Source organism: Vipera ursinii (assembly GCF_947247035.1).
Source record: "Vipera ursinii genome assembly, chromosome: 2".
Taxonomy (NCBI): domain Eukaryota; kingdom Metazoa; phylum Chordata; class Lepidosauria; order Squamata; family Viperidae; genus Vipera; species Vipera ursinii.
In genome coordinates, this window is record NC_139513.1 from 161,570,770 (window position 1) to 161,596,768 (window position 25,999).

Genomic DNA, 25,999 nt, shown 5'->3' on the forward strand with positions numbered 1-25,999 from the left:
GGAAGAGGCACGCGTTTCCCTTTTTTTTTTCCTTTTCCCCCAAGCTCAGCAATTTTCTTTGGTCTTTGGACACACTTAACGTGAACAAATAGCTCGTGCAACACTTTGCACTTTCTTCGTCTTAGGCTGCTATGCTGTCTTTTCCTTTTAGACACTTTGCCAAGGTAAGATAGGGTGCGAATGACAGATGGGGGGGTGGGAGTAGGGGAAGAGAGCAAGTTGCTTTGCCCACTCGAAGTGGGAGCAGAGGTGCGGAGAAGAGGGGTGGTTACTTCATTGGTAACTTCTGAGGAGCGCTTTTGAGCCGGCGGTCTTTGATGTGTGGAGCCTCTTGGGATGGGGAGCGGATGACTTGAATTGCAGAGTAGCGGGGATCTGACCTTAATGATCATTCCCCCCCCCCAACCCGCATGGAGGGTGGGTGGGTAAAAGATTCCCACATTCTCTTCAATTCTTCTGCTTCTTCTCTGAAGAGCAAAAAGTTTCACTGCTCCAGGAAAGAGCCATCTCCTCCCTCCCCCCCCCTCCATTTTATATCTTTTGTTTTGAATGGGACTGTTAAGTGTGCAAGTTTAGAAATCGGAGTTTCTTTGGTAAGGAGTTTATATGCCCGCCTGGGGCTTATAGCAGGGATCTGATAGCGGCACAGATCGTTGCCATTCTGCTACTCAATTATTATTTAATTCTGGCTAATAGCTCTTGGAAGCGGCACAGAGCAAGGCGAAGAGTTATCTTGACGTTCAAGGCTGAGACACTATTATCAGCGGAAACCTCTCCAAGCAGTCATGCTTTGCTGATTTTTATGGGCTAATTTTTGTAGCATCTCCCTTTTCTTTCACATACTGTCCTATCTGACATTGCAGCTTTGAGGAGAGGAATTACAGAAGACTTCAGAATTGGTTAGGGCCTCCAGCGGCAGGAAGAAAAGAACAGGGAGAGATCAGAGACAAAACTTAACTTTTTGCAGCTACTCTGTGACCTGACTAAAGGTCCCTTGGCAGTAGCTCTTGTTGTACCCTGGAACTGTCAATAAAATGACCAGCTCCTTTGAAAATTGCTCTTTGATTTGCAGACTGTATATCTTGATTAGATGATGTCATTATAACTCTCCTGTGTAAAAACAAAAAAAAGATGAAAGTTTAAAGATGGTGTGGCAAATATTTGCAACCTGTCAAATATTCCTTTCCTTTTAAAAAGGAATTTTATTTTATTTTTCCTGGCAAACAGTGTTGGAGCATTCCACCCTTAAAGCCAAACTTGATGCATTCTTAAGTTTTGCTCCTTTGCTGATGCAACCTATATGAGGCTGTTGCATCATCTGCAGAGGAGATGATGGTTGGATGATAATCCCTTTAATAAAGGAAATGAAAGGCAATTGTTTTTTCCCCTCAAGGTGCCTGTCATTTGTGGTGACTGCCTTACTTTGAAATGAATTTAGTGGTGGGAATGAGGGAACCGGTCCAGGTTTGTATGCACACATGTAGCCAGAAGTTCTTCTCCAGCTGGATTTACTAGCTCAGCAGCACAAAGAGAAGATTCTGCTGTTTTACTCAGAAGAGGCCTACTTGCCCATCTGCTGCACAGAACCATCTCTGTTTTACCAGACCTTGAAATTGACTGTCCCGCTCATCCCTCTAGCTTTGTCTTTTGAGTTCTCACTCCACTGCTCATTCACTGAGTCAAATGGCTAGAAATATAATTCCTTGCCTGAGTTCCGTTTGGGTAACATGCTGTAAGGAATGTAAATGCCATTCTGCAAATTCATTGAGACAACTTAGAAGTTGACTGGCTTCGGCAATTTTGGGTTGCATTCTTGCCAGTATATGGGACCGTGTTCCTTAACATTAGCAAAAGTAATATTTTGCCTGCATGACCCCCTTCCCCCCCAATCTTCAGAAACTACCACTGTGCTCAGTAACTCAATAGATAGAAACTTGCGATTTAAGGTTCTTGCTGCCCATCTGATTTGTGTGCTAATAGTCTCGTTCTGACATGAACATAATTGCTACTGGTCACTGCTGCAAGAGCCAGCATGGCAGAGCGATAGAGTCGGGCTGAAGATCTATGCTGGGTCACTGTAACTTACTGGGTAACCTAGTCCTTACACCATCCTCCTCCTACCTTACAGCCTCCAAATGCAATGCACTATTTCGGAGTTGTGGTATTAATATATCTGGAGAATTTCAAGCTTCATAGGCAATAATTTCTAAACTTGAATGGCCCCAGATGCTTTTTAAATATAATTCCCACCATTCTTTGCTATTGCTTATGCTGATAGTAGAGCAGTAAGATCTGGGGACCCAAGGGTGGAGATTACTGCTGTTCTGTACCAGCCTGCTACCGGCCCCGCAGAAAAGGCAGGGACAACCCCTTTACAAACGGCAAGAGGCTAGAATTAAGCCTGCCAAATTTATTAACATAAAACAGAGCAAAACAAGACACCAACCATGAAACAGGAGCTATGAAACAGGAACTATTCAAGCGGTTGCCTTCAGCAAACCAGCCCTCCCACGCATTCCCCTTTTATACAGTTCAGGGCATGGCTTCTCTCTGCCTCCTTCTGAGGTGCCCCATTGCCTTCCTCTGTTTACTCCTGATTGACTGCCTCCTGCGGCGGGCGTCCTTAAACAGGGCCAGCTGTGGGTCATCTTCATCCACGCTGTCAGGCTCACACAGCTGGGTCTGCGTCGTGACCAGGTGGGAGGGGCCTGGCTGAGGGCTCTCAGCAAGATCTTCAACCCCCTCAGCAAGCTCTTCAACACCCCCCTCCTCCTCTGAGTCGTCCGACCCAACTGCCAAACCCACAGGCTGACCCTGAATCACAACAACTGCCAAGTCCTAGTTTGGCAGTATCTTTCATGTGATCTTAATTACATGAAGGAAGAATTGGACTGTACCCTAAGCCTTGCAAAGGAGATCTTTGAGGGATCTGGCTCTTCCCTCACTGGTCTTGAAAAAGGGAAGCTGTTTTAAACATATGGGAGTGGAGATTTTCTATATGCGAGCAGCCTTTCCCCCAATAGAAGGACAAGCATTGGCTTTTAAGATTGCTATCAATCACCTGGGGATGCTTCACTGAACTTAAAACTAGCCCTGCTGATCAGATATAGGGCCATTTTAGTCCAGCGTTTTGTTCTCGCAGAGGCCAGTCAGATGTCTTTGGGCCTCACAGGCCAGATATTCCTCTTTTCTGTCATAATTCCCTTGCAACACTGTTTGAAGGCACTGCGTCTTATGTACGAGTGATGATTTGGGAACCAGAACTCTCTGTTCCCAGAATGCTTTTCTTCTGGCTATGAAGGTTTTTATTTTAAATAACTATTTTACTGCTTTGGAAGACTTGTCTCTTTGCTCAGTTGTTCTCTGTCTACAATTGTTCTGTTTCTTCTGTCAGATAATAGGCCCGGGGTCCCATTCTGGAAAGAACTAAGAAGAATGGGACCAGTAGGAAGGATTTTTCTATGCTAGCCCTTCCACTGAAGAATCTGTTGTCCTTGGAGATGTATTTGCCCCCCTCAACCCTGCTTTATAGGAAATCTCCAAACCCTTCCTTTTTAAATAAGACTTTGCTTGTCTTGGTACCTGGCAAGAGGAGAGATCAATCTTCTTATTTAAACCAGTCATTTTCCCCTAGACTTTCCCCAATGTCATGCTTTCTTTCCTTATTCAGATTGTTGACCACAGTAGCTTCCAGGTTTGGACTCTCAAATGAAATTTAACTATAATCATTGGGTCCTAAGGGATGGGATTGATTGGCATTCTTATCCCACCGCATCTGGAGTTACAAAGCTTTCAGTCCCAGGTGGCCATTTTGAATATGTATTAATGGGGTTTCCAGTAAAGGATTTTGCCTCCTGTAGATAATATACAGTACATGTATATGATTTTTGAAGAATTGGTTGTTTTCTGACTGGAATGGCTTATGCTGGCTCTCTTGTGATTCTGCTCTTTTACCTTCTCAGCCCCTACAAAGATGCTGCCAGGCAAGGGGGAGTCTGCGGGCCCAACACAGCAAGGCAGCTGTAGCTTCTTCCAAGGAGGCATCGCGCTGGACCGGACAGGAGAGCTTGGCAGAAAGTGACCCTGAGATGTGGGAGTTGGTGCAGCAAGAAAAGGATCGCCAGTGCCGGGGACTAGAACTCATTGCCTCAGAGGTGAGTGAGAGAAGCAGCTTCTTCCTCAACCCTATTGCAACGCGCTCTACATGGGGCTGCCCCTGAACTGCATCCAGAAGCTCCAGTTGGTACAAAATGCAGCAGCCCGCGTGGTTTTGTACAGACCTTGGTATGCATCTCTCCTGCGGGAGCTGCATTGGTTACTGATTTGCTTCTGGGTGCAATTCAAGGTGCTGGTTGTTGCCTTTAAAGCTCTTCATGGCTTGGGACCAGGTTGCCTGAGGGACCATCTCTTGCTGGTCACATCTACCTGACCCACTAGAATGGGGAGGCAAAGAATGTTTTGGGTCCCATCCCCTAAGAAGATGCAGAAGAAGGGCCTTCTCCATGGTGGCTCCCTCTCTCTGGAACATCATTCCCTTGGAGATTAGACTGGCTAACACTCTTTTGGAAGGCACTGAAGGCTCAGTTCTGCCAGTGGGCCTGGGGAACCCAGAGCGGGATAGAGCCCGGCAAATGGCTAGTTTAATGTGTGTTGTTGCTGGGGGGTGGGGTGGGTTATTATATTATTTTATTTTTCCTCTTGTTATTTTATTTTATTTTCTTACAGGGTGTTTTTCTGTTTAGGTAGGCCGCTTGTGCGAGTAGGTGGCAATAAAATTTTTCTAAAATAAATAAATAAATAAATAAATAAATAAATAAATAAATAAATAGATGCATTTTAATTTGGATCTTTCCAATGAGGAAATATTGTCATCTTCCTTGATTCTTAAAAAACATACGGGTAATCCTCGACTTAGAACAGTTCATTTAGTGACCATTCGAAGTTACAGCGGCACTGGAAAAGTGAGTTATGACCATTTTTCACACTTATGACCATTGCAGCATCCCCATGGTCACGTGATTTACATTCGGATGCTTGACAGCTGACTCACATTTATGAGGGTTGCAGTGTGCCGGAGTCAGGTGATCCCCTTTTACGACCTTCTGACAAGCAAACTCAGTGGGGAAACCAGATTTGCTTAACAGCTGTCGCGAGAAAAGTCATAGAATGGGGCAAAACTCACTTAACAAATTCCTCACTCAGCAGCATAAATGTTGGGCTCAATTGTGGCCATAAGACTACCTGTATTCAGCAGAGGCTTAGGTACTTTACTTCATAACGAGAAATGTACCCAGATCTTTAAGAGTACAAATTAAGAGGTTTTGGTTGTATTTTTCTTATGTCCATAATACTTCCTAGTACAGTAGTGAGTCAGACATTTCTTGAAAATCCACACTCTTCAAAGGTGATAGAGTCCCATCTTTTCATGGAAGTAATTCTCCCTCTGCAATGGATATGTTATCCCTAAGCATGGCAAATGCCCATTGGTAAACTGGTCTGATGTCCATTCATTTGTCTCATTCCAATATTTTCTTTTTAAGTGCAGATTGAAAGTCTCTAGATTCAACTCTTTGCAGCTACCTAAGGAACCTTGTTGGGACTGTTGTTCCACTGAATTAGGTTCTCTATTTGCAAACTCCCCTTCATGGATTACTGCCTTGTCGTGGCGAAGGGGCTTGTGTAATTCAATGAAGCTATGAGCTATGTTGTGCAGGGCCACCCAAGACGGACAGATCATAGCAGAGAGTTCTGACAAAACGTGATCCACGGAAGAAGGAAATGGCAACCCACTCCAGTATCTTTCCCATGAAAACCCTATGGACAGTACCAAAAGGCAAAACGATATGACGCTGGATGATGAGCCCCTCAGGTTGGAAGGCTCCAATATGCTACTGGGGAAGAGCAGAGGGTTAGTACTAGTAGCGCCAGAAAGAATGAAGTGACTGGGCCAAAGCCGAAAGGACGCTCAGCTGTGGATGTGTCTGGTGGTGAAAGGAAAATCTGATGATTTTTCTCCATAGGAACCTGGAATGTAAGATCCATGAATCAAGGAAAGTTGGACGTGGTCAAACAAGAGATGACAAGACTGAACATCAACATCTTAGGTATCAGCGAACTAAAATGGACAGGAATGGGTTGACCATCAGGTATACTACTGCGGGCAAGAATCCCTCAGAAGAAATGGAGTAGCCTTCATAGTCAATAAAAGAGTAGGAAAAGCAATACTGGGATACAATCCTCAAAATGACAGAATGACCTCAGTTCAAATCCAAGGCAAACCATTCAATATCACAGTAGTCCAAGTCTATGCCCGAACCACCAGTGCTGAAGAGGATGAAATTGACCGGTTCTATGAAGCCCTAAAGCACCTTATAGAACTAAAACCCAAAAATGATGTCCTTATCATCATGGGGGATTGGAATGCTAAAGTAGGAAGCCAAAAGATAACCGGAATAACAGGCAAGTTTGGCCTTGGAGTACAAAATGACGCAGGGCACAGGCTGATAGAATTTTGTCAAGGGAATACAATGGTCATCACAAACACTCTTTTTCAACAACCCAAGAGACGGCTCTACACATGGACATCACCAGACGGTCAACACAGAAATCAGATTGACTATATGCTCTGCAGCCAAAGATGGAGAAGCTCTATACAGTCAGTAAAAACAAGATCAGGAGCTGATTGTGGCTCAGACCATGAGCTTCTCATTGCAAAGTTTAGGCTTAAACTGAAGAAAGTAGGGAAAAGCACTAGGCCACTCAGGTATGAATTAAATCATATCCCTGTTGAATATACAGTAGAGGTGACAAATAGATTTAAGGAATTAGATCTGATAGTCAGTGGAACAACAGTCCCAACAAGGTTCCCTAGGTAGCTGCAAAGAGTTGAACCTAGTGACTTTCAATCTGCACTTAAAAAGAAAATATTGGAATGAGACAAATGAACGGACATCAGACCAGTTTACCAATGGGAATTTGCCATGCTTAGGGATAACATCCATTGCAGAGGGAGAATTACTTCCATGAAAGGATGGGGCTCTATCACCTTTGAAGAGTGTGGATTTTCAAGAAACGTCTGACTCACTACTGTACTAGGAAGTATTATGGACATAAGAAAAATAGAACCAAAACTTCTTAATTTGTACTCTTAAAGATCTGGGTACATTTCTCGTTATGAAGTAAAGTACCTAAGCCGATGCAGTAAAAGTGCTACACTCAATTTGCCAGCAAATTTGGAAAACTCAACAGTGGCCACAGGATTGGAAAAGATCAGTTTACATTCCAATTCCAAAGAAAGACAGTGCCAAAGAATGTTCAAACTATCGCACCATTGCACTCATTTCTCATGCTAGTAAAGTTATGCTTAAAATCCTACAAGCTAGACTCCAGCAGTATGTGGATCGAGAACTACCAGAAGTACAGGCAGGATTTCGAAGAGGCAGAGGAACTAGAGATCAAATTGCCAACATACGCTGGATCATGTAGAAAACTAGAGAGTTCCAGAAAAACATCTACTTCTGCTTCATTTACTATGCTAAAGCCTTTGATTGTGTGGATCATAACAAACTGTGGCAAGTTCTTAAAGAGATGGGCATACCAGACCATCTTATTTGTCTCTTGAGATAGATGGGGAACTCATCAAATTTGCAGACGACACCAAGCTGGCAGGAATAGCCAATACTCCAGAAGATAGGCTTAAGATACAGAAGGATCTGGACAGACTCAAACACTGGGCACTATCTAACAAAATGAAATTCAATGGTGAAAAAAGTAAGGTTCTACACTTAGGCAGGAAAAATCAAATGCATAGGTATAGTATAGGTGGTACCTTGCTCAATAGTAGTAACTGTGAGAGGGATCTCGGAGTCTTAGTAGACAATCACTTCAATATGAGCCAGTGGTGTGCTGCAGCTGCCAAAAAAGCCAACACAGTGCTAGGCTGCATTAACAGAGGGATAGAATCAAGATCAAGTGAAGTACTAATATTACTTTACAATGCTTTGGTAAGGCCACACCTGGAATACTGCATCCAGTTTTGGTCACCACGATGTAAAAAAGATGTCGAGACTCTAGAAAGGGTACAGAGAAGAGCAACAAAGATGATTAGGGGGCTGGAGGCTAAAACATATAGGGAACGGTTGCTGGAATTGGGTATGTGTAGTTTAATGAAGAGAAGGGTGAGGGGTGACTTGATAGCAGTGTTCCAATCTCTCAGGGGCTACCACAAAGAAGAGGGAGTCAAGCTATTCTCCAAAGCACCTGAAAGCAGGACAAGAAGCAACGGATGGAAACTAGTCAAGGAGAGAAGCAACCTAGAACTAAGGAGAAACTTCCTGACAGTTAGAACAATTAACCAGTGGAACAACCTGCCTCCAGAGGTGGTGAATGCTCCAACACTGGAGGTTTTTAAGAAGAGACTGGACAGCCATTTGCCTGAAATGGTATAAGGTTTCCTGCCTGAGCAGGGGGTTGGACTAGATGACCTCCAAGGTCCCTTCCAACTTTATTATTATTATTATTATTATTATTATTATTATTATTATTATTATTATTATTATTATTATACCTATATGTAGGCCAAGAAGCAACAGTGAGAAACGGACACGGAAGCACTGATTGGTTCAAAATTGGGAAAGGAGTCCAGCAAGGCTGTATACTGTCGCCCTGCTTATTTAACTTATTTGCAGAGCACATCATGAGAAAGGCAGGGCTAGATGATTCAAAAGTTGGAATTAAGATTGCCGGAAGAAATATCAACAACCTAAGATATGCAGATGATATCACTCTATTGGGAGAAAGTGAAGAATTAAAGAGCCTCTTGTTGCGAGTGAAGAAGGAGAGTGCAAAACTTGGGTTGAAACTTAACATCAAGAAAACCAAGATCATGACATCCGGCCCTCTCAATTCCTGGCAAGTAGATGTGGAAGAAATGGAGGTAGTGACAGATTTTATTTTCCTGGGCTCCAAGATCACCGCAGATGGGGACCGTAGCCAAGAAATTAAAAGACGCTTGCTCCTTGGGAGGAAAGCCATGGCAAATCTAGATAGCACACTAAAAAGCAGAGACATCACCCTGCCAACAAAAGTGCGTATAGTCAAGGCTATGGTCTTCCCAGTTGCAACGTATGGCAGTGAAAGTTGTACCCTAAAAAAGGCTGAGCACCAAAGAATTGTGGCCTTTCAACTATGGTACTGGAGAAGACTCCTGCGAGTTCCTTGGACTGCAAGGCGATCAAACAGGTCAGTCCTAGAGGAGATCAACCCTGACTGCTCTTTAGAAGGCCAGATCCTGAAGCTAAAACTCAAATACTTTGGCCACCTAATGAGAAGGAAGGACTCACTGGAGAAGAGCCTAATGCTGGGAAAGATTGAGGGCAATAGAAGAATGGGACAACAGAGAATTAGGTGGCTGGATGGAGTCACTGAAGCAGTAGGCGTGAGCTTAAATGGACTCCAGAAGATGGTAGAGGACAGGAAGGCCTGGAGGAACGTTGTCCATGGGGTCGCGATGGGTTAGACACAACTTTGCAGCTAACAACAACAACATTTGCAAACTATCTTATGAAATTGTGGTAGGAAGTATACAAGTCTGGAGTGCCTTTCCTGTTGTCTTGCGATATTAATGGATGAAGAAAGGATTATAATTGCCTTTAACCAGAAACCAACAACCTATATTTTCATACTGCCTAGTCAGAGTTTAAAAAAAACAAACCATTTTTTCTTTCTTTCTGGATTTGGAGTTAGGAAAACAGCAGCTTCCTTCTCGCCTTCTGCTGGATATTCACCCCCACCTGCTTATTGCTTTGCTTCCAAAGCGGCCATTACAGCATTGGCTGCACTTGGATGGTTGAAAGAAGGAACAGCTTGATCTTCCTATTGTCTTTATCTGAATTAATTTGTCACTCCATAAAATATGGCATTTTTCTTTTTTTTTTAGCATAAGAGAACCAGAAATGTCACTGAGGTTCACTTTTTTTTTTGCATTTTGCATTTTCTTTTTTAACTTTCTTCAATTTCAGAATTTCTGTAGCCGGGCTGCTTTGGAGGCCCTGGGATCCTGTCTCAACAACAAGTATTCAGAAGGATATCCAGGCAAGAGGTAATGTACTTTATTATGGGACCATGTAGGGAAAAAAGATAGTAATAGATTGATAATAGACATGAGAATGGATTAAAAGAGACAGCAGTTTGCCTTAGAATAGGAAAATACAAGTAGACTTTAACTTACAATGGTTTGTTTAGTTTGTTTAACTTACAATGGTTTGTTCAAAGTTACATCAGCACTGAAAAAAGTTACTGATGATTATTTTTCACACTTAAAACCACTGCAGCATCCCCATGGTCATAGGATCAGAACTCAGACCCTTGGCAACTGACTCATATTTATGACAGTTGCAGTCTTCTGGGGTTACGTGATCGGCTTTTGCAACCTTCTGACAAGCAAAGTCAATGGGGAAGCCAGATTCACTTAACCATGTTACCACCTTAGCAACTGCAGTGATTCACTTAACAACTATGATGAGAAAGGTCGTAAAATGGAACAAAACTCATTTAACAAAAACAGAGACAAATAGGCTGAAAAATAGTTTTTATCCCAGAGCTGTAACCATATTAAATACCACTGTATAGTGCAATGTTGAAGTGCAATATTAGGGGCAGAGCAATGGTGAATAGAATGTAAAGGATATATGTATATGATGTATATTTTTACTTGTGGTTCTTACTTGTGTGTAGTGTGCACTGTGGACAGCACTTAATTTCGTTGTGAGATGCACAGTGACAATAAAGATTGTTCTATTCTATTCTATTCTATTCTATTCTATTCTATTCTATTCTATTCTATTCTATTCTATTCTATTCTATTCTATTCTATTCTATTCTATTCTATTCTATTCTATTCTATTCTATCCCATCCCTATCCCTATCCCTATCCCTATCCCTATCCCTATCCCTATTCTCTATTCTCTATTCTCTATTCTCTATTCTCTATTCTCTATTCTCTATTTACAGATACAGATATATGTACTCACTTATTCATTCCTCTGTCAGGAGAAGGAAGCCCTATTTTCTGTTCTCTTGGATTATCTGGGAGGGAACAGGTAGATCCTACTGAATCCTTCCCACATGCCTGACATTTGCCAGCCAGATGAAATGACTTGCTGTCAGAAGATGCCTCAGACATTTTGGTAAGGTCCATTTCGGGCCAAATGCAGTTATATGTTGGCTCTGAAACTGACCTCTGATCCTGATGGTGGAGATAAGAAACAGGTTATAGCTATATTTTGGAAACAAGGGGGAAAGTGTTGTATAAACAGTTATTATGGACCAGGTGCAGAGACTTAACATGAAGAGAAGGGGTGTCCAGAACGTTTCGTTAAGGAATGGTTGCCAAAGTAATATTCTTTGTACAGTGTGATGGCATGGAGGAGATAGATAAAATTTTCTTCCAGTTTTTCTGTTTCAGAGATTATGGTGGCATTGTGGGTTTTTCTATTACTAAGATTTCCTTTGTGGCTATTGATATCTTGATGCAGGTATTATGGTGGTTCTGAGGTGGTGGACCGCATTGAGCTGCTCTGTGAACGCCGCGCTCTCGAAGCTTTTGACCTGGATCCTGAGCGCTGGGGGGTGAATGTCCAGCCTTATTCTGGATCCCCGGCCAATTTTGCTGCCTATACAGCCTTGCTGCAGCCGCATGAACGTCTCATGGGCCTGGATTTACCCGATGGGGGCCAGTACGTGTGTGGATTGGGGAGTGAAAATTGGGGAGAAAAGCCTCTGAGGTGTTCCAGTCTGGTAGCATATCAGAAGAGGTGGAAAGGGAGGATTGGGCTGCCACAGCTGGGATAGCTGAGGGGAAAGAGAGGAGGATGGTGCAAAGAATAACTGGGAGGATGAGGATCTGAAGGCCTTATTGATCCACGAGACGAAGGAGCTTGAAGAAGCTGGAAAAGACAGGCAGAAGACCTAGAATGACTCAAAAGTGGCATTTTTGGAGTACTCTTTTTTGACCAGAAATATACAAAACTCATAGAATAAGGGTTACCTCCTCACTGTCTGTCTCTGATTTAGTCATGACCGTGTTTTCTTCAGTTTTGAGCTGTAGACGTTTCTGATCTCTTCTCCGGCCATGGCTGATGTTGAAGAGCATCTGCTCTTCTCTTTCTGGGGACTGCTGTCTCTCGTCCCGCCCCCAATAAATGACACCTCTCTCCATGCTGCTTAATCTCATGACAGCCTTGTGGGGAAAGTGCCTGGTTAATTTGTTCTCTTAGCTTCTTGCCTTGAGTTGAGCTATGATTGAGGCTGAAGCTTTGTCTTGACAGAACATCTTCCTTTTTCTTGGCAGCCTGACTCACGGGTACATGTCTGATGTCAAGCGTATCTCGGCCACGTCCATCTTCTTTGAGTCCATGCCTTACAAACTCAGTGTGAGTAAATAGGAGTTCAAAATATTTGCAGGGCTCTGATTTCCTTTTCTATTTCTGACAGCAGGGTGAAAATGCAGGTCTAGAATGCTGTGCTTAAAGAGCTTCTGACCAAAACTTAATGGAGCCTGTGATTTTGGATGCATGCAGAAGATGGGGATGAAGATCAAACTGAATTTTGTAAAAATCTAGATTTTTATGTTAGTCTCAATGACCAACCTTGGTCATTGAGAGCCTTGGTGGAACAGTGAGCTAATGCCTCCTTAAGTAACACCAGCTGCCTGCAATTAGTGCAGGTTCGAGTCCCACCAGGCTCAAGGTTGACTCAGCCTTCCATCCTTCCGAGGTAGGTAAAATGAGGACCCAGATTGTTGGGGGCAATAAGCTGACTTTGTAATAATGCCGCTTGGGGGGGGAAAGCCCTAATAAGCAGGCATATACATAGAATGAAGGCTATTGCTAAGCACATTGATTTGTGCTTTAAATTGTAAGCCGCCCTGAGTCTTCAGAGAAGGGCGGGATATAAATGGGATTAAAAAAAAACAAAAAAACCCCAAACCACACAGTTTAGCTTCTGCACTGCCAAGGTAGCCTTGTAAGTGTGTGAGCAGTATATTTTCTGAAATCAGAGTTACGGCTGAATATGTTTTCTAGTAGCTGAGGGGATGGTGGGAAGAGTTTCATTTACACATGGACTGGACTCCCCTGCATCTGACAGAAATTAGAATAAATTGCCATATTGGTAAACTGTAGATTACGGTAAGTTGCGAAAAAAGGAAATATTGGAGAGATATGCTGAATGTAGCTTTGTGTTTTATTCTTGCCCTGTACACCGCCCTGAGTCCTTCGGGAGAAGCGCGGTATAGAAATATTAATAAATTAAATTAAATTAAATTAAATTAAGTTACAGAAATAGGATTCATGAGCACCAACTTTATTCATTCATTTGTGCTCCCAATTCAGTATTGTATCATCCCTTCACCCTTAATTGCTTTGATATCTCTCTTCTGGATATGCTGTGCCTGAAGATCATTCTTCTGAGTAAATTAGACCTTTTACACTTGAGGGTGAAGGTTCGTTCTCCGAGCTTGTGCATTAGTTTCCGAATGCTTCGTTACCAGGCTAGGTAACATCTTCAGCGGAGTTTAGGGGTGTCGGTGTCCGCGTTCTTCTACTTATATTTTTTTGTACTTGATGGCTTCGTCCAACCTTCACGAGTGACTCTCAACTTCTGTTTTTGCAAAAATGTGGAACAATCGTCCCAACTTAGAGCCCTGTGTTGAATTATATTTTATTTAAATTTTTAAGTTTATGTTTTAAAGTTTAGATTCTGGATGAAGCAATCACTGTTACGCTTGGGTGGTTAAATCTAACCTCGATGTCTGCTGTCAGCTGTTATTTTGTTTTTAATTAAAATGTGGGATCACTTTCTCAACTGGTGCCCTTTGGTACATCTGTGTGTGTGTGTGTGTGTGTGTGTGTTAAATGTTAAATGTATGATCTTGCAACTTTCAAGGTGGTTTACAGGATTTTTGACCGTGCTGGTTGGAATTTTCCAGACATTGGGACTTGCGATTCTATGTGTCTGGATGATGTCTGGTTGAGGAAGGTGAATTCAAAGGATCTTATCTGTCATTCCCACTCCCAGTTGCTTGTTTTCTACCATCGAGGTATAGAAAGAGGCTTGAGGTTGAGGATCCTCATTGTCAGCACTGAAGGAGGAAGGAGAACATCAGAATATATTTAGGCATCTAGTATGGGCATTCAATAAAATTAACTTGTTTGAAAGGGATTTCTGTCAGTTTTAGTTCTAGCCAGATTCTCTGTGGATGCCCTTGTTTGGATTCTCTTGCAGGTTTTTTTTAACCTTCTTAGAAAGTCAGGAAACTGATGGTTGGCAGTGTTAACCTAACTACAGTGGCTGGGAAGTGATGTCTAAAAATATCTCTATTTCAATATCTTGGCTGGGTTTAATGCAAGCCTCTAGAGATGATGCGTTTCTTGTAGGTTGATCTACACAAGTATTTGTACTAATTTTGCCAGTGTTTGGAAGAGGACAGTACAGGTAGTCCTCAACTTACAACAGTTTATTCAGTGACTGTTCAAAGTTACAACAGCAGTGAAAAAAGAGATTTATGACCGTTTTTCACACTTACAACCGTTGCAGCATTCCCTACGGTCATGTGATGCTTGGTAACTGGTGCATATTTATGATGGCTGCAGTGTTCTAGGGCAGGGTTAGGCAACCTTGGCTCTTTTATGACTCGTGGACTTCAACTCCCAGAATTCCTGGCTCAGGAATTCTGGGAGTTGAAGTCCATGTGTCATAAAAGAACCAAGGTTGCCTACCTCTGGTCTAGTTTAATGAAGTGAAGGACGAGGGGTGACATGATAGCGGTGTTCCAATCTCTCAGGGGCTGCCACAAAGAAGAGGCAGTCAAGCTATTCTCCAAAGCGCCTGAAGGCAGGACAAGAAGCAACGGATGGTAACCTAATTAAAGAGAGAAGCAACCTAGAACTAAGGAGAAATTTCCCGACAGGCACCTGAGAGACTTGAGTCTCACAAAGCATTATCTTAATTCCACCTCAACTGGCCTTCCTTTTCTGAGACAGTACATTTTTCCCCTTCTTCCCCTTGAACACAAGGAGTTCCTCGGCCCTATCTTGCCCTTCTTCAGGAGAACCACTGATAGTCAAGCAAGCCGGGGTCCCAAGCATAGCTGGCTCAGGAATTCTGGGAATTGAAGTCCACGAGTCATAAAAGAGCCAGGGTTGCCTACCCCTGTCCTAGGGTCACATGATCTACTTTTGACAAGCAAAGTCAATGGGGGAAGCCAGATTCACTTAACCACCGTGTTACTAACTTAACAACTGCAGCAATTCACTTAACCGTGGCAAGAAAAGTCACAAAATGGGGCAGTTCTCACTTAAGAAATGTCTCATTTAACAACAGAAACTTAGGGTTCAGTTCTGATCGTAAGTCAAGGACTGCCTGTAACGCTGATCGGAATCGCAGTGAATGAAGAGGTGAGGCCCCATATATTGGCTTACTCTACTATTCTGTAAGGGACGTGGTGGCTCAGTGGGTTAAGATGCTGAGTTGTCGATTAGAAGGTTGGCAGTTTGGCGGGTGGAATCCCGAGTGCCGTGTAACAGAGTGAGCGCCTGTTACTCATCCCAGCTTCTGCCAACCTAGCAGTTCAAAAGCACGTAAAAATGCAAGTAGAAAAATAGGGACCACTGTGGTGGGAAGGTAACAGCATTCCGTGTGCCTTTGGCGTCTAGTCATGCCGGCCACATGACCACAGAAGACATCCTCGGACAAACGCTGGCTCTTCGGCTTTGAAACGGAGATGAGCACCGGCCCCTAGAGTTGGAAACGACTAGCGCACATGTGCGGGGGAAACTTTACCTTTACCTTACTATTCTGTAGCATCTTGTGTCCATTGAAAAGCTGTTTTTTGGGGGAGGGGAGAGAGAGAGAATCAAAAGATATTCTACAATAGAGTGTGGGGGTTTGGGTGGTTGGGTAATTCTTGGAGAATTGGCAAAAATCATCATCTCACCCTTTTGAATCCAGTGGTGGCCTTTATCCCTGTTCTCTCAACAAATGAAGACTGTTTCAGTTTCAAAGGGAGCAAGTCTGCATTCAGATCAGGATCTGAACAATAACAAAAAGCTTCTGGATTTTGCCTGATTCTCAGATGGACAGGCTGAAGGTATCCCATGGGTTACCTCCCTCTGGCTCTGGCAGATTGCTTCTTGAAAGGGTAACAGGTTGGCTGTGGGGACAAGAAAACTGTGACAAGAAAAGCCTTAAAATGGGGCAAAACTACTTAACCAATGTTTCACTTAGCAACATAACATTTTGGGCTCAGTTGTGGTCGTAGATTGAGGACTACCTGTATTTATTTTTTTCTCTGTCCACTGTCCAGCCGAAAACAGGACTCATTGATTACGACCAGCTTGAGTTAACAGCCCGGCTGTTCCGCCCACGTATCATCATCGCTGGCACCAGCGCTTATGCCCGTCTGATTGACTATGCCCGCATCAAGAAGGTATGTCTTAGTGGATTGGGAGGACAAAAGTTTAAACTGGACGAAAATAAAGTGGTGTGAGCTTACCTGTCCTCATCTGTCCCATTTTGTCAGGTGTGTGAAGAGGTGAAGGCCTACCTGCTTGCTGACATGGCCCACATCAGCGGTCTGGTGGCAGCCAAAGTCATCCCATCACCCTTTGACTATGCTGATGTGGTGACTAGCACCACTCACAAGACTCTGCGTGGTGCAAGGTAAGTGTGATATAGGTGGGCATGTGCCATTTTATCCAGGCAGCAAATATATGCCTCTCAACCAGGGACCAAGGATTTTGGGAGCTGTACAGTAATCTAATAATATCTTAAGAGCCATGGTATCCCGCTTTTGTGCAGTTGTGCCAAGGACTATGACTTCAAGGTATTTGCATTCAAAAATCCCATGTTTATAACCTGGCATTTCTAGATAATATTGGGCTAGATTCCTGTTTGTATCTGTGGCGAGTAGTTGACATCAATATATATGTTGTGGTTAGTTGCGAAGTTGTGTCCAACCCATCGCGACCCCATGGACAAATCACTATATACAGTGTTGACTAATAGAATAGAATATTTGTAGTGCAGGGTCAAACTTTGGGGTCTTGGTACTCTCTGAGCTTGGTTGTTTCCTTGCAGACGTTTCATTACCCAGCTAGGTAACATTATCAGTGCTACTGCAGAGACCACCAAGGAGCCCATACAGTGTTGAGACAGATATAATCAAGGGTCTGATGCAATGCACAAACCATTTTTCTTCACTTGACCTACTTGTATCTTCTAGGTTCTGTGGTTTCTCTGCCATTTTCAGTACAGAAAGTGTGAGTTACTAGGGAAACAAAGGAAGCATTGTGTTGCCTGTGCATAGTCTGTTGAGCAAGCAGATTGAGCTTTACCAGATTCAAGCCATTAGCATTGCAGTAATAGCCACCTGGGGCTTCCTGTAAACTTAGGTCAGAGATAATTCAGAGAGATTATCTTTGGAGTTCAGTATGAAGTCAGAAAAGGATGGTGCATTGCTGACTAGCAATAAGTGAAATTGCTAGTCAAAGAAAGTACAATCTTGAATGTTGCCTGACTTTTTGCCTGCGATTCAAGGTGCTGGTAATAACCTTTAAAGCCCTACATGGCTTAGGCCTGGGGCACTTGTGAGACCACCTGCTGCCATTATCAACCTCCCATCGCCCGGTTCGCTCCCACAGAGTTGGCCTCCTCAAGGTGCCGTCGGCCAGGCAATGCCGTCTGGCGACCCCCAGGGGCAAAGCCTTCTCTGTGGGCGTGCCGACCCTCTGGAATGAACTGCCTCCGGAGCTGTGGACAGCCCCTGACCTTTGGTCTTTCTGCCGTGACCTGAAGACTTGGTTATTCCAACAAGCGGGTCTGGACTGACTATGTTTTTTAAATTTGGCTTTTATTGAGTTAAATTGTCATGTATCTATTACATTTATTGTTTAATTCTTTTTTAAATTTTGTATTCCATGTTTCTTAAATGTTTTGTTGTGAGCCGCCCTGAGTCCTTAGGGAGAAGGGCGGCATATAAATTCAATAAATCTAATCTAATCTAATCTATATATCAAATTTTGGAATGGTAACAATACAGAATTTTTAGTTTATGTCAAGATAATGATTTAATAGCTAAACAGCTTATGTAACAATGTAATGTAACATAAGGTGGATGATACAATGATAGGAATGACTCAGCAGGGTCTGTGTCTCTTTAAGAGCAAGCAGGGTCTGTATCCCTTTAAGAGCATGAATATAAAAGAGAAGGCTTTTGCTGGAGTGTCTCTTCTGTTTCCTGCTGTAACTGTTGCGTGTTGGAGATTGCTGTATTAACATGTGTATGTATATTGTTCCTGGTATATGATATTGTAGATAGTGTAAGATAAAATGCCATTTAATATAGAACACTGTTTACTGTGTTTACTCCTGGGTTATCTCAGTGCAATAAGACTGTGTGTGCTCTGACAATTTATTTATTAAATTTGTTTGCTGCCCATCTCGCCCCAAGGTGATTCAAAGCCCACATCTCTTGGGGGTTTCTGTTTTACCTTCTTTGATGACTTCTGAGATTTCAGTAGTTACGAAAACAAACTTGCTTTTTTGTTTATCAATGGAATAAAAAAGGAGGTGAATTTGCTCTCACTATAATTGCTGCTGCTGTTTTTGCTTCTGTAGAATTACTGCAAACACGTGGTCTTGATGGAGGACATGATACGGATGCAGGATTCTTTTTTCTGACTTCAAAGAGGGAATATGTTCAGCCTTGCACCTTTTGGAGCAATATCTGAGAATTTTTGCAATAAGCATCTAGCCAAGAGACTATTGTTTTGACGCTCGCATCTTTGTTTTGCACACAGATCAGGGCTGATTTTCTATCGCAAGGGTGTCCGTTCCATGGACAAGAAGAGTGGCCAGGAGACCCTTTACAACCTGGAGGACAAAATCAACTTTGCAGTCTTCCCCTCTTTGCAAGGCGGCCCCCACAACCATGCCATTGCTGCAGTGGCAGTGGCACTGAAACAGGTAGGGAAGAAGGGCCCTGTTCTCTTTAGGGGGTGTGGGGTGGTCTTGAGTGGATTTTAGCACACTTACTGGTACTGGCATAAGAGATTGATTTTTGAACCAGTTTAAGATTGGTAGTCAAGCCTTCAGTTTATGGATTCCTCTCAAGTGGGCACGTAGCATCCTCTTATCTCTCTCCAGTTCTAAGTCGGAAATTTAATTGGCCTTTCACCTTGGCCGACGTGGATGTTCCAACCTCTGCACATCCCTTTCCAACCGGGCTTATGTCTCTGTGGAGATGGCTCTGTAGAATCTCTAAGCCATTTCCCCCTTTGTTGGTCTCTCTATAGGGAATCAAGGAAGATATATACTCATTCCATTAAAAAAAAACTACCCTGATAAACAGCACAATGTCTATCCGTCACTGCCGTTATCTGAGCAAGACCCTGACACATCTTTCCAGGTTGCCCCATTTTGTGCTGTTGTTGCATCCATCCTACTTGTGGTTGAAATTCAGCACAAATGTTGTGATTGGTGCTGCTATTTATGCTACGATGATTGTTACCACAGTGTGTTTTATGTACTTCGATTGCAATATTTTTTAAAAAAAGTTTTATTCATAATTACAGGTTGATGTATTTATGTTGGGCTTTCTGGCCCATGGGCAGTAATAAAGATTTTGATTTGATTTGACATGGAATGGGCAACACTTAGTCTTCTAAAGTCTTGGCCGTCTAGCAGCCTTTAGAAAAGGGAAGCTCCCAACAGGCAGCTTAGAAGAATTTTGCTAAGAGCAACTAACCTGCCTTGGCCCTTTGTGTTTACAGCCTGCTTTGCTGAGGTGCCAGAACAACCTCTCTTGTTCAACCATTGCAAAATATGGCCAACTAGGTCACTGCTGTCCTACTTGTATCCTACTTGTATCCCTCAATCTACTTGTAAATCCAGAGTACCGGAGGATTTATATTGGCAAATGAAGACAAATATATGTGCCCCAAGATAATGTTGCAGGATCCAATCTGAGGTGGTCACTGGGAACGAAGGGTTATTCTTCCAAGCTTTCAGGCTTGTGCTGGAGCTCATCCTCAGGAAACTTTTCTCTCTCCAGAATGTGTCATTCTGAGGATGAGCTCAAGCACAAACCCGAAAGCTTGGAAGAATAAACCTTTAGTCTTGGTGACCAACGTAGATTGGATTTACTTTGGGGCAAACAAACATGAAGTCATCACGGTGGAGAGTCAATTACAACTGCGTTTATTGCATTTTGTCTTCCTTATTTGATTCAGCATGGTGGCTTGGGAGAAACTTAAGACTTGCATTCCCCAACTTGGTGCTCTCCACAAGTTCATTGGATTTCAGTTCCATGCTGGGTGGGAATTCCAGGAGCTAGGGAATCCTGGACTGAATCTGAGTAATCCAGAGGATGGGAGGTTTTGGATTTACATAGCAGCATGCTACACCTGTGCAACATTTTGGATTTAAAAGAAAAAAAATTGCTTCAGAACGCAGAATGCAGAGACATTTAGGTAGCATCTGTTGGCAACTCCTTAAAGCATCTTCACCTTTCCCCAGGATTATGCAGCTGCTCTTTGCAGCTGCAGAACAATTCTGGGAAAAGATGCATTTGATTCAAGGAGTTGCTGACAGATGCTACATGTGTGCCTACATGCACTGAGAAATTGTGAAATTGCCTACATGCACTGTGATCTTGTGTTACACATACAATATCCTAGTAATTTAACATTTACCAGTAATACATTTGTTGGTTGTGTTTTTTTTTAAAGAACAACAACAACAACAACAACAGTGTAATGCAGTTTAAGAGATTCTCTGGAATGCAGCCTTAGTTATTTGGATATATTAGTTTGGCTGGGTAGATAAATAGATTCTATTAATACATCACACTAAGCCATGCTTGTTTTCAGCATGCTCAATTGAACAAGCTGTAAAGAAGGCAGAATTATTCTTGCAGACAACTTGGCTTCTTTGTCTAACTTTTTAAGCTGCTCTTGTCTTATAACTCTGAATTGGTTAGGGAGGTGAGTGAGGGACAGTATCGCCAGATACACTTTAAAACCATGTGCCCCTATTTCCATATAATAGTATAGTTTTAATAGCAATAGACACAGACATACTACATATACCGCTTCATAGTGCTTTATAGCACTCTCTGAGCATATTGCCCCTAACAATCTGGGTCCTCGTTTTACTGACCTTGGAAGGATGGAAGGCTGAGTCAACCTTGAGCCTGTCAGGATTGAACTCCAGACTATGGGCAAAGTTAGCCTACAATACTGCATTCTAACCACTGTGCTACCATCCCCCCTCCTTTAATTGGTAAGCCACGAACAAATCATGGTTTGTAACAAAGAGTTGTTGCCCTAAAATAAATTGTGATTGATTCTGAGTAAGCTTAGCATAATGTGGGAACTCAACTATAAAGTTGTTCTTTAAGCCTTCATGATGTCCTATAATGTCATAAGTTACACTGTAGAAGAAGTAACGCTGATTCTTCCCAACCTTGCATTTCCTTCTCTTTAGGCCAGCTCACCCATGTTCCGAGAGTATTGTCAGCAAGTCCTGAAGAACTCCAAGGCCATGGCAGAGGCATTGCTACAACGAGGATACAATCTTGTTTCAGGTATAGTGAAGACCTGCCGTTTCCGCTCAGCAAGAGCACACATGGGAGCAGCAGATTTTGTCTGGGCTGAGGTGTTGACCACACTATGTGAAAATAATGTGTTTTAATGTTCTCCCCTGTTAGTAGCCACCATATAGAATGATTCTTAGGTAAGAGAGGATAATTCTAGGCTAGTTTTCCATATGATGGGTGGGTGGATGGATTTTTTTCATGTGGGATAGAAATCTCCACCAGCAATCTGAATTGGTAAAACCCAGCTAAGTTGCACCATGTCCTCCTTCTTTTGATGAATGAAGAGACTGGTTGTTCAAGCAATATTCATGAAGAAGAGGCTGTACAGGTAGTCCTTGACTTACAACAGTTTGTTTAGTGGCCGTTCAAGGATACAACGGCACAGGAAAAAAAGTGAATTATGACACTTTTTTCCACACTTAATGATCGTTGCATCTCCTTGGGTCACATGAACAAAACTTAGACATTTGACAACCGGTTCGTATTTATGACCGTGGCAACGTCCCAGGGTCACGTGATCTGCTTTTGTGACCTTCTGACAGGCAAAGTCAATGGGGAAGCCAGATTGACTTGAACAACTGTGCTATTAACTTCACAAACGGAATAATTCACTTAACAGCTGCAGCAAGAAAGGTTGTAAAATGGGACTCATTGAACAAATATCTTGCTTAGCAACATAAGTTGTGGACTCAATTGTGATCGTAATTCGAGAACTACCTGTATATAGTGCAGATAGGAAGGTCTTTAGTTATTGGCAGTTGCGTGCTTGGTAATGTAGTCAGTCAATGAAAGAATGTGAACAATATTGTGATAGGAGGCAAGGCAGATTCAGTCAAGGACTAAACAATATTTTCAAGCAAGATAGAATCCCTATTATGTTGAGATAAACATAACATGAGATTTGTGTCAGGGGAGGTGTTTGCTTAATATTGCTGTATATGTAGTTTTCAGAGCTATGTGCCTGGTAATGGGGTAATTCTTAGTGGGTACAATGGAGGTCACTATTGTCCCCAGGTGAATCAGGGATTTAGTAAAAATATTGCCAATTATAGTAAAAAAAATATATGCTTTTCTAAGAGTTTTCTGTGTCATCTTTTCCTAGTAAAAATTGCCTTCTCTTATGTTATAACAATTTCAGGAAAATCAGATTAGATATATATATATATTTAGCAGTTTCGGCTATTGCTTATAAAAAGGAATAAACGTTAAGTTCAAGATGGATGTGAAAATGAACTTTTCAAAGAAGTCATGTAAACCTGTACAGGGGGGCAGGGCAGCTTTTATTATCTGCATCTCTGCTCTGGGAGCTGAAGGGAAGGTGAACTCTCTACCCTTTTCTGAGACCTTCAAGGAGGACATAGTTAACCTATGGAAATCACCGACATAAGATTGGTTGGCTTGGAGTATGCAGTCAGTAACCTGAAACACTTTGTTTACTTCATGAAGGAGATATGCACCGTATCTTAGCTGTGATCAAGAGGTGATTTAGACAGAAAGAGCTGGACAAGAAGCACTTTTGCCTTGAAAATCAGCAGGGCAAATTTTATTTGCATGTTAACTGTCATCAAAAAAAATTCTGAATGGACTTCTAATTCTAGAGGTATAGAGCAGTCTGCACTTGCTGATAGGAAATATGGGAGTTGTTCATTACATCTGGAGGCTACCCTACCAGGCTGGGCAAAGGCATTATGGAGGATTGCTGGTGATTAGACAGATTGCCTAGAGAAAACTTAACTCTTCTCATTCTTTTGGACTAGGTGGCACAGATAATCATCTAGTACTAGTGGATCTGCGGCCAAAAGGCATTGACGGAGCCCGGGCTGAAAGAGTATTGGAACTAGTGTCCATCACTGCTAACAAGAACACCTGTCCTGGGGACAAAAGTGCTTTGACACCTGGAGGTTTACGACTTGGTAAGAGCAAGAAATTAAAAAAAAGTTGTGGTTGTTCCTCTTTCCGTCATATATTCAAGATGGACGGTATTTAATATTTGTTTGTTATGTATACGTAGGGGTGTGGGTCTATACATATGTGTATATAGTATGGTTAGGTGTGTGTCATCTATGTGTTCCACTTTGAGAGTGGGCAACTAAATTTCATTTTTGATGTGTGCCGTTGTGCCCACAGTAAAAAAAAATGACAGTAAAGGTTATCTTAGCTTTTTTCATAGCTTTGGATAATCTCTTGAAATGATGATTCTGCACCATAGCAACCCTAATTTCAGATGCATTAAAAATATTGCTTTTCCCAATAATGGCCAACTAATTTAGAAATTCAGGAATGGGTGCATGTTTCATTAATACAGAATGCACTACATCCAAGGTTACACAAACATTGTTCAGCAAATACGGTGACATTTTGGGGGGCTTATTTTGGGCATCCTCAATCTATAGCATTTTAAGCTATTTTGGGAAGACCCATGGGGGTTGGGAAGAAGAATCCATTCAACGCCTACTATTCCTTTAGCTGCTGAACTTATTTAGATATAATCCTTGCAAACACCGAGGTTGCAAGATTCAGAATATTGAGAGTTTTATGTTTTTAAAGTCCTGTAGAGATAGCTTCAAAAATGTCACAGAAGCCTTATTAGCCAAATAAATTTAAGCAGAGTGGGTGAGTATATAATAATAGCCATAGAAGGCAGATTTCTATTTGTTACAGGCTAAAACTACTTTCTCTCTCAGATATACACATAAGGCATGGGCTGTGGAATATTCAGATTTGTTCTACAGATCATTGAAGCCTTCTCATTCTGCACACCTGGCCCTGCTGCTCATTCCTTCAAGACTTCCCTCAGAGCTTCAAAGGCTAAGAATTGATGAGAGCTTCTACAATTATAGATTGTGATTCTGCAGCAACGTCTCCCAGATGTGGCAAATTTGCACACCATTCTTCATGTTGAATCATCTGTTGCTGACCATTTCTTATACACATTTTACATTAATCTCCATCCCTTACCTTGCTGTAGAAGAACTTGTATATACACAAGGGAATTCGTAAACTGAATTTACACTCCCGTATACGTGGGAACTTTTCTTGTCTTCCTTATGCACCACACAGCCTTACCCACCCAGGGTTTCACAGTATAGTATTTATTTGTATGTTTGGTCTTTAGATGGTAAAAGCAACACCTCTGGAGTTCATTTCCACTTTTTACACAGGAGCACCTGCGCTTACTTCCCGGCGGTTCCAAGAAGCTGATTTCCAAAAGGTTGTTGAGTTTATCGATGAAGGAATCCAGATTGGACTGGATGTCAAGCAGAAGACCTGTAAGTCAATGTGTTATACAAAGCCAGCATCTGCTGGTACTTATTGGCCAAGTTCTTTTCTAGTCAGCGAGCTGAAGTAGAAATTGCATTGGTTGAAAAAAGGGAGACATGGTGGAACTACTTGGTTATGTTTGATGCATTCATTACATCCTTTGCTATATTTTAATTGTGATTCAGCTGAGACTCACATGGTAACAAGCATCCTGTAAATGCTGCCTACCATCTTGTTAGTGATCTGGCTATGTAATGTCAACATACATTCAGCATATGTTCAACATACATTCAAATTTTCCCACCAAAAAATGAAAATGGATTAATGTGCTAACACCAACTAGTCTAGTTATTTTTGTTTTTGTTTTAGTTTTCTCTCTGTCCTGGAATAGAGGGAAAGCAAATATATAATACCAGAGGGGAAATGGAAACCCAGTAGCCCAAAGGCAACCTTCCTCAATATAATGTCCTCCAGATGCAGCGGATGAATTCCCATGTTCACCAGTCAGGGCAGGGGAAAACTGCCTTAGGGATTGTAATTATAATAGAGAAGTAGGAAGTATTTGGGAGAATTGCTGGATCAGAGGGTTTTTTCCTGTGACTCATATTTTTCCATGTGTTGACAACCTCCAGTTTATTGAGCTGCTTTCTTTTTTTCCCCCACAGCCAAACTGCAAGACTTCAAATCCTTTTTGCTTTCTGATCCAGAGACAAAGCAGAGGTTGTCAGATCTTCGGCAGCGCGTTGAAACCTTTGCCCGTGCCTTCCCCATGCCTGGCTTTGACAAACGTTGAGATATGGTTCCACCAAAAACTGGCCAGCCGTTACACCTAGATGGCTAACAAGCTAGACATGAAGAGCCCCTGAAGCCTTGTCTCTCAAGAGATTTGTCTAGTGGAGCCCCTTTTCAGAGAGGTGATCTCCTTGGCCATTTTCCCCCCTCTATTCCTAACCCCCATTTTATAATGACTAAAAAAAAACACTTACTTGTGTAAAAACAGGACTTGGCTCTGATTGACAGTACATGTATCACATTATGCGGGATGACTTTTAAGAATTAAAGTGATTCACCTCTTTCTATGAA

General features: G+C 42.3%; 1 protein-coding gene across 2 annotated transcripts; it reads left to right on the forward strand.

The window, feature by feature from the left end:
• On the forward strand, positions 1–25,999 carry SHMT2 (serine hydroxymethyltransferase 2). Of its 2 annotated transcripts, XM_083356202.1 has the most exons (12): positions 1–164; positions 3,963–4,154; positions 10,020–10,099; positions 11,535–11,735; positions 12,350–12,431; positions 16,364–16,486; positions 16,580–16,719; positions 18,858–19,023; positions 21,544–21,643; positions 23,413–23,568; positions 24,817–24,924; positions 25,582–25,999. In XM_083356202.1, the coding sequence occupies exons 1-12, from the start codon at positions 132–134 to the stop codon at positions 25,707–25,709; spliced, it is 1,509 nt and encodes a 502-aa protein (XP_083212328.1). In that variant the 5' UTR covers positions 1–131; the 3' UTR covers positions 25,710–25,999. The 2 variants fall into 2 exon arrangements, with proteins under 2 accessions (XP_083212328.1, XP_083212329.1); XM_083356203.1 differs by lacking the exon at positions 11,535–11,735.

Excerpts from the sequence above, each read along its gene's own strand:
- SHMT2 (XM_083356202.1), top strand. The coding sequence starts at position 132 with ATGCTGTCTTTTCCTTTTAGACACTTTGCCAAG. Across the intron at positions 12,432-16,363 it reads CCATGCCTTACAAACTCAGT|CCGAAAACAGGACTCATTGA; the intron begins GTGAGTAAATAG and ends TCCACTGTCCAG. Across the intron at positions 19,024-21,543 it reads TGGCAGTGGCACTGAAACAG|GCCAGCTCACCCATGTTCCG; the intron begins GTAGGGAAGAAG and ends CCTTCTCTTTAG.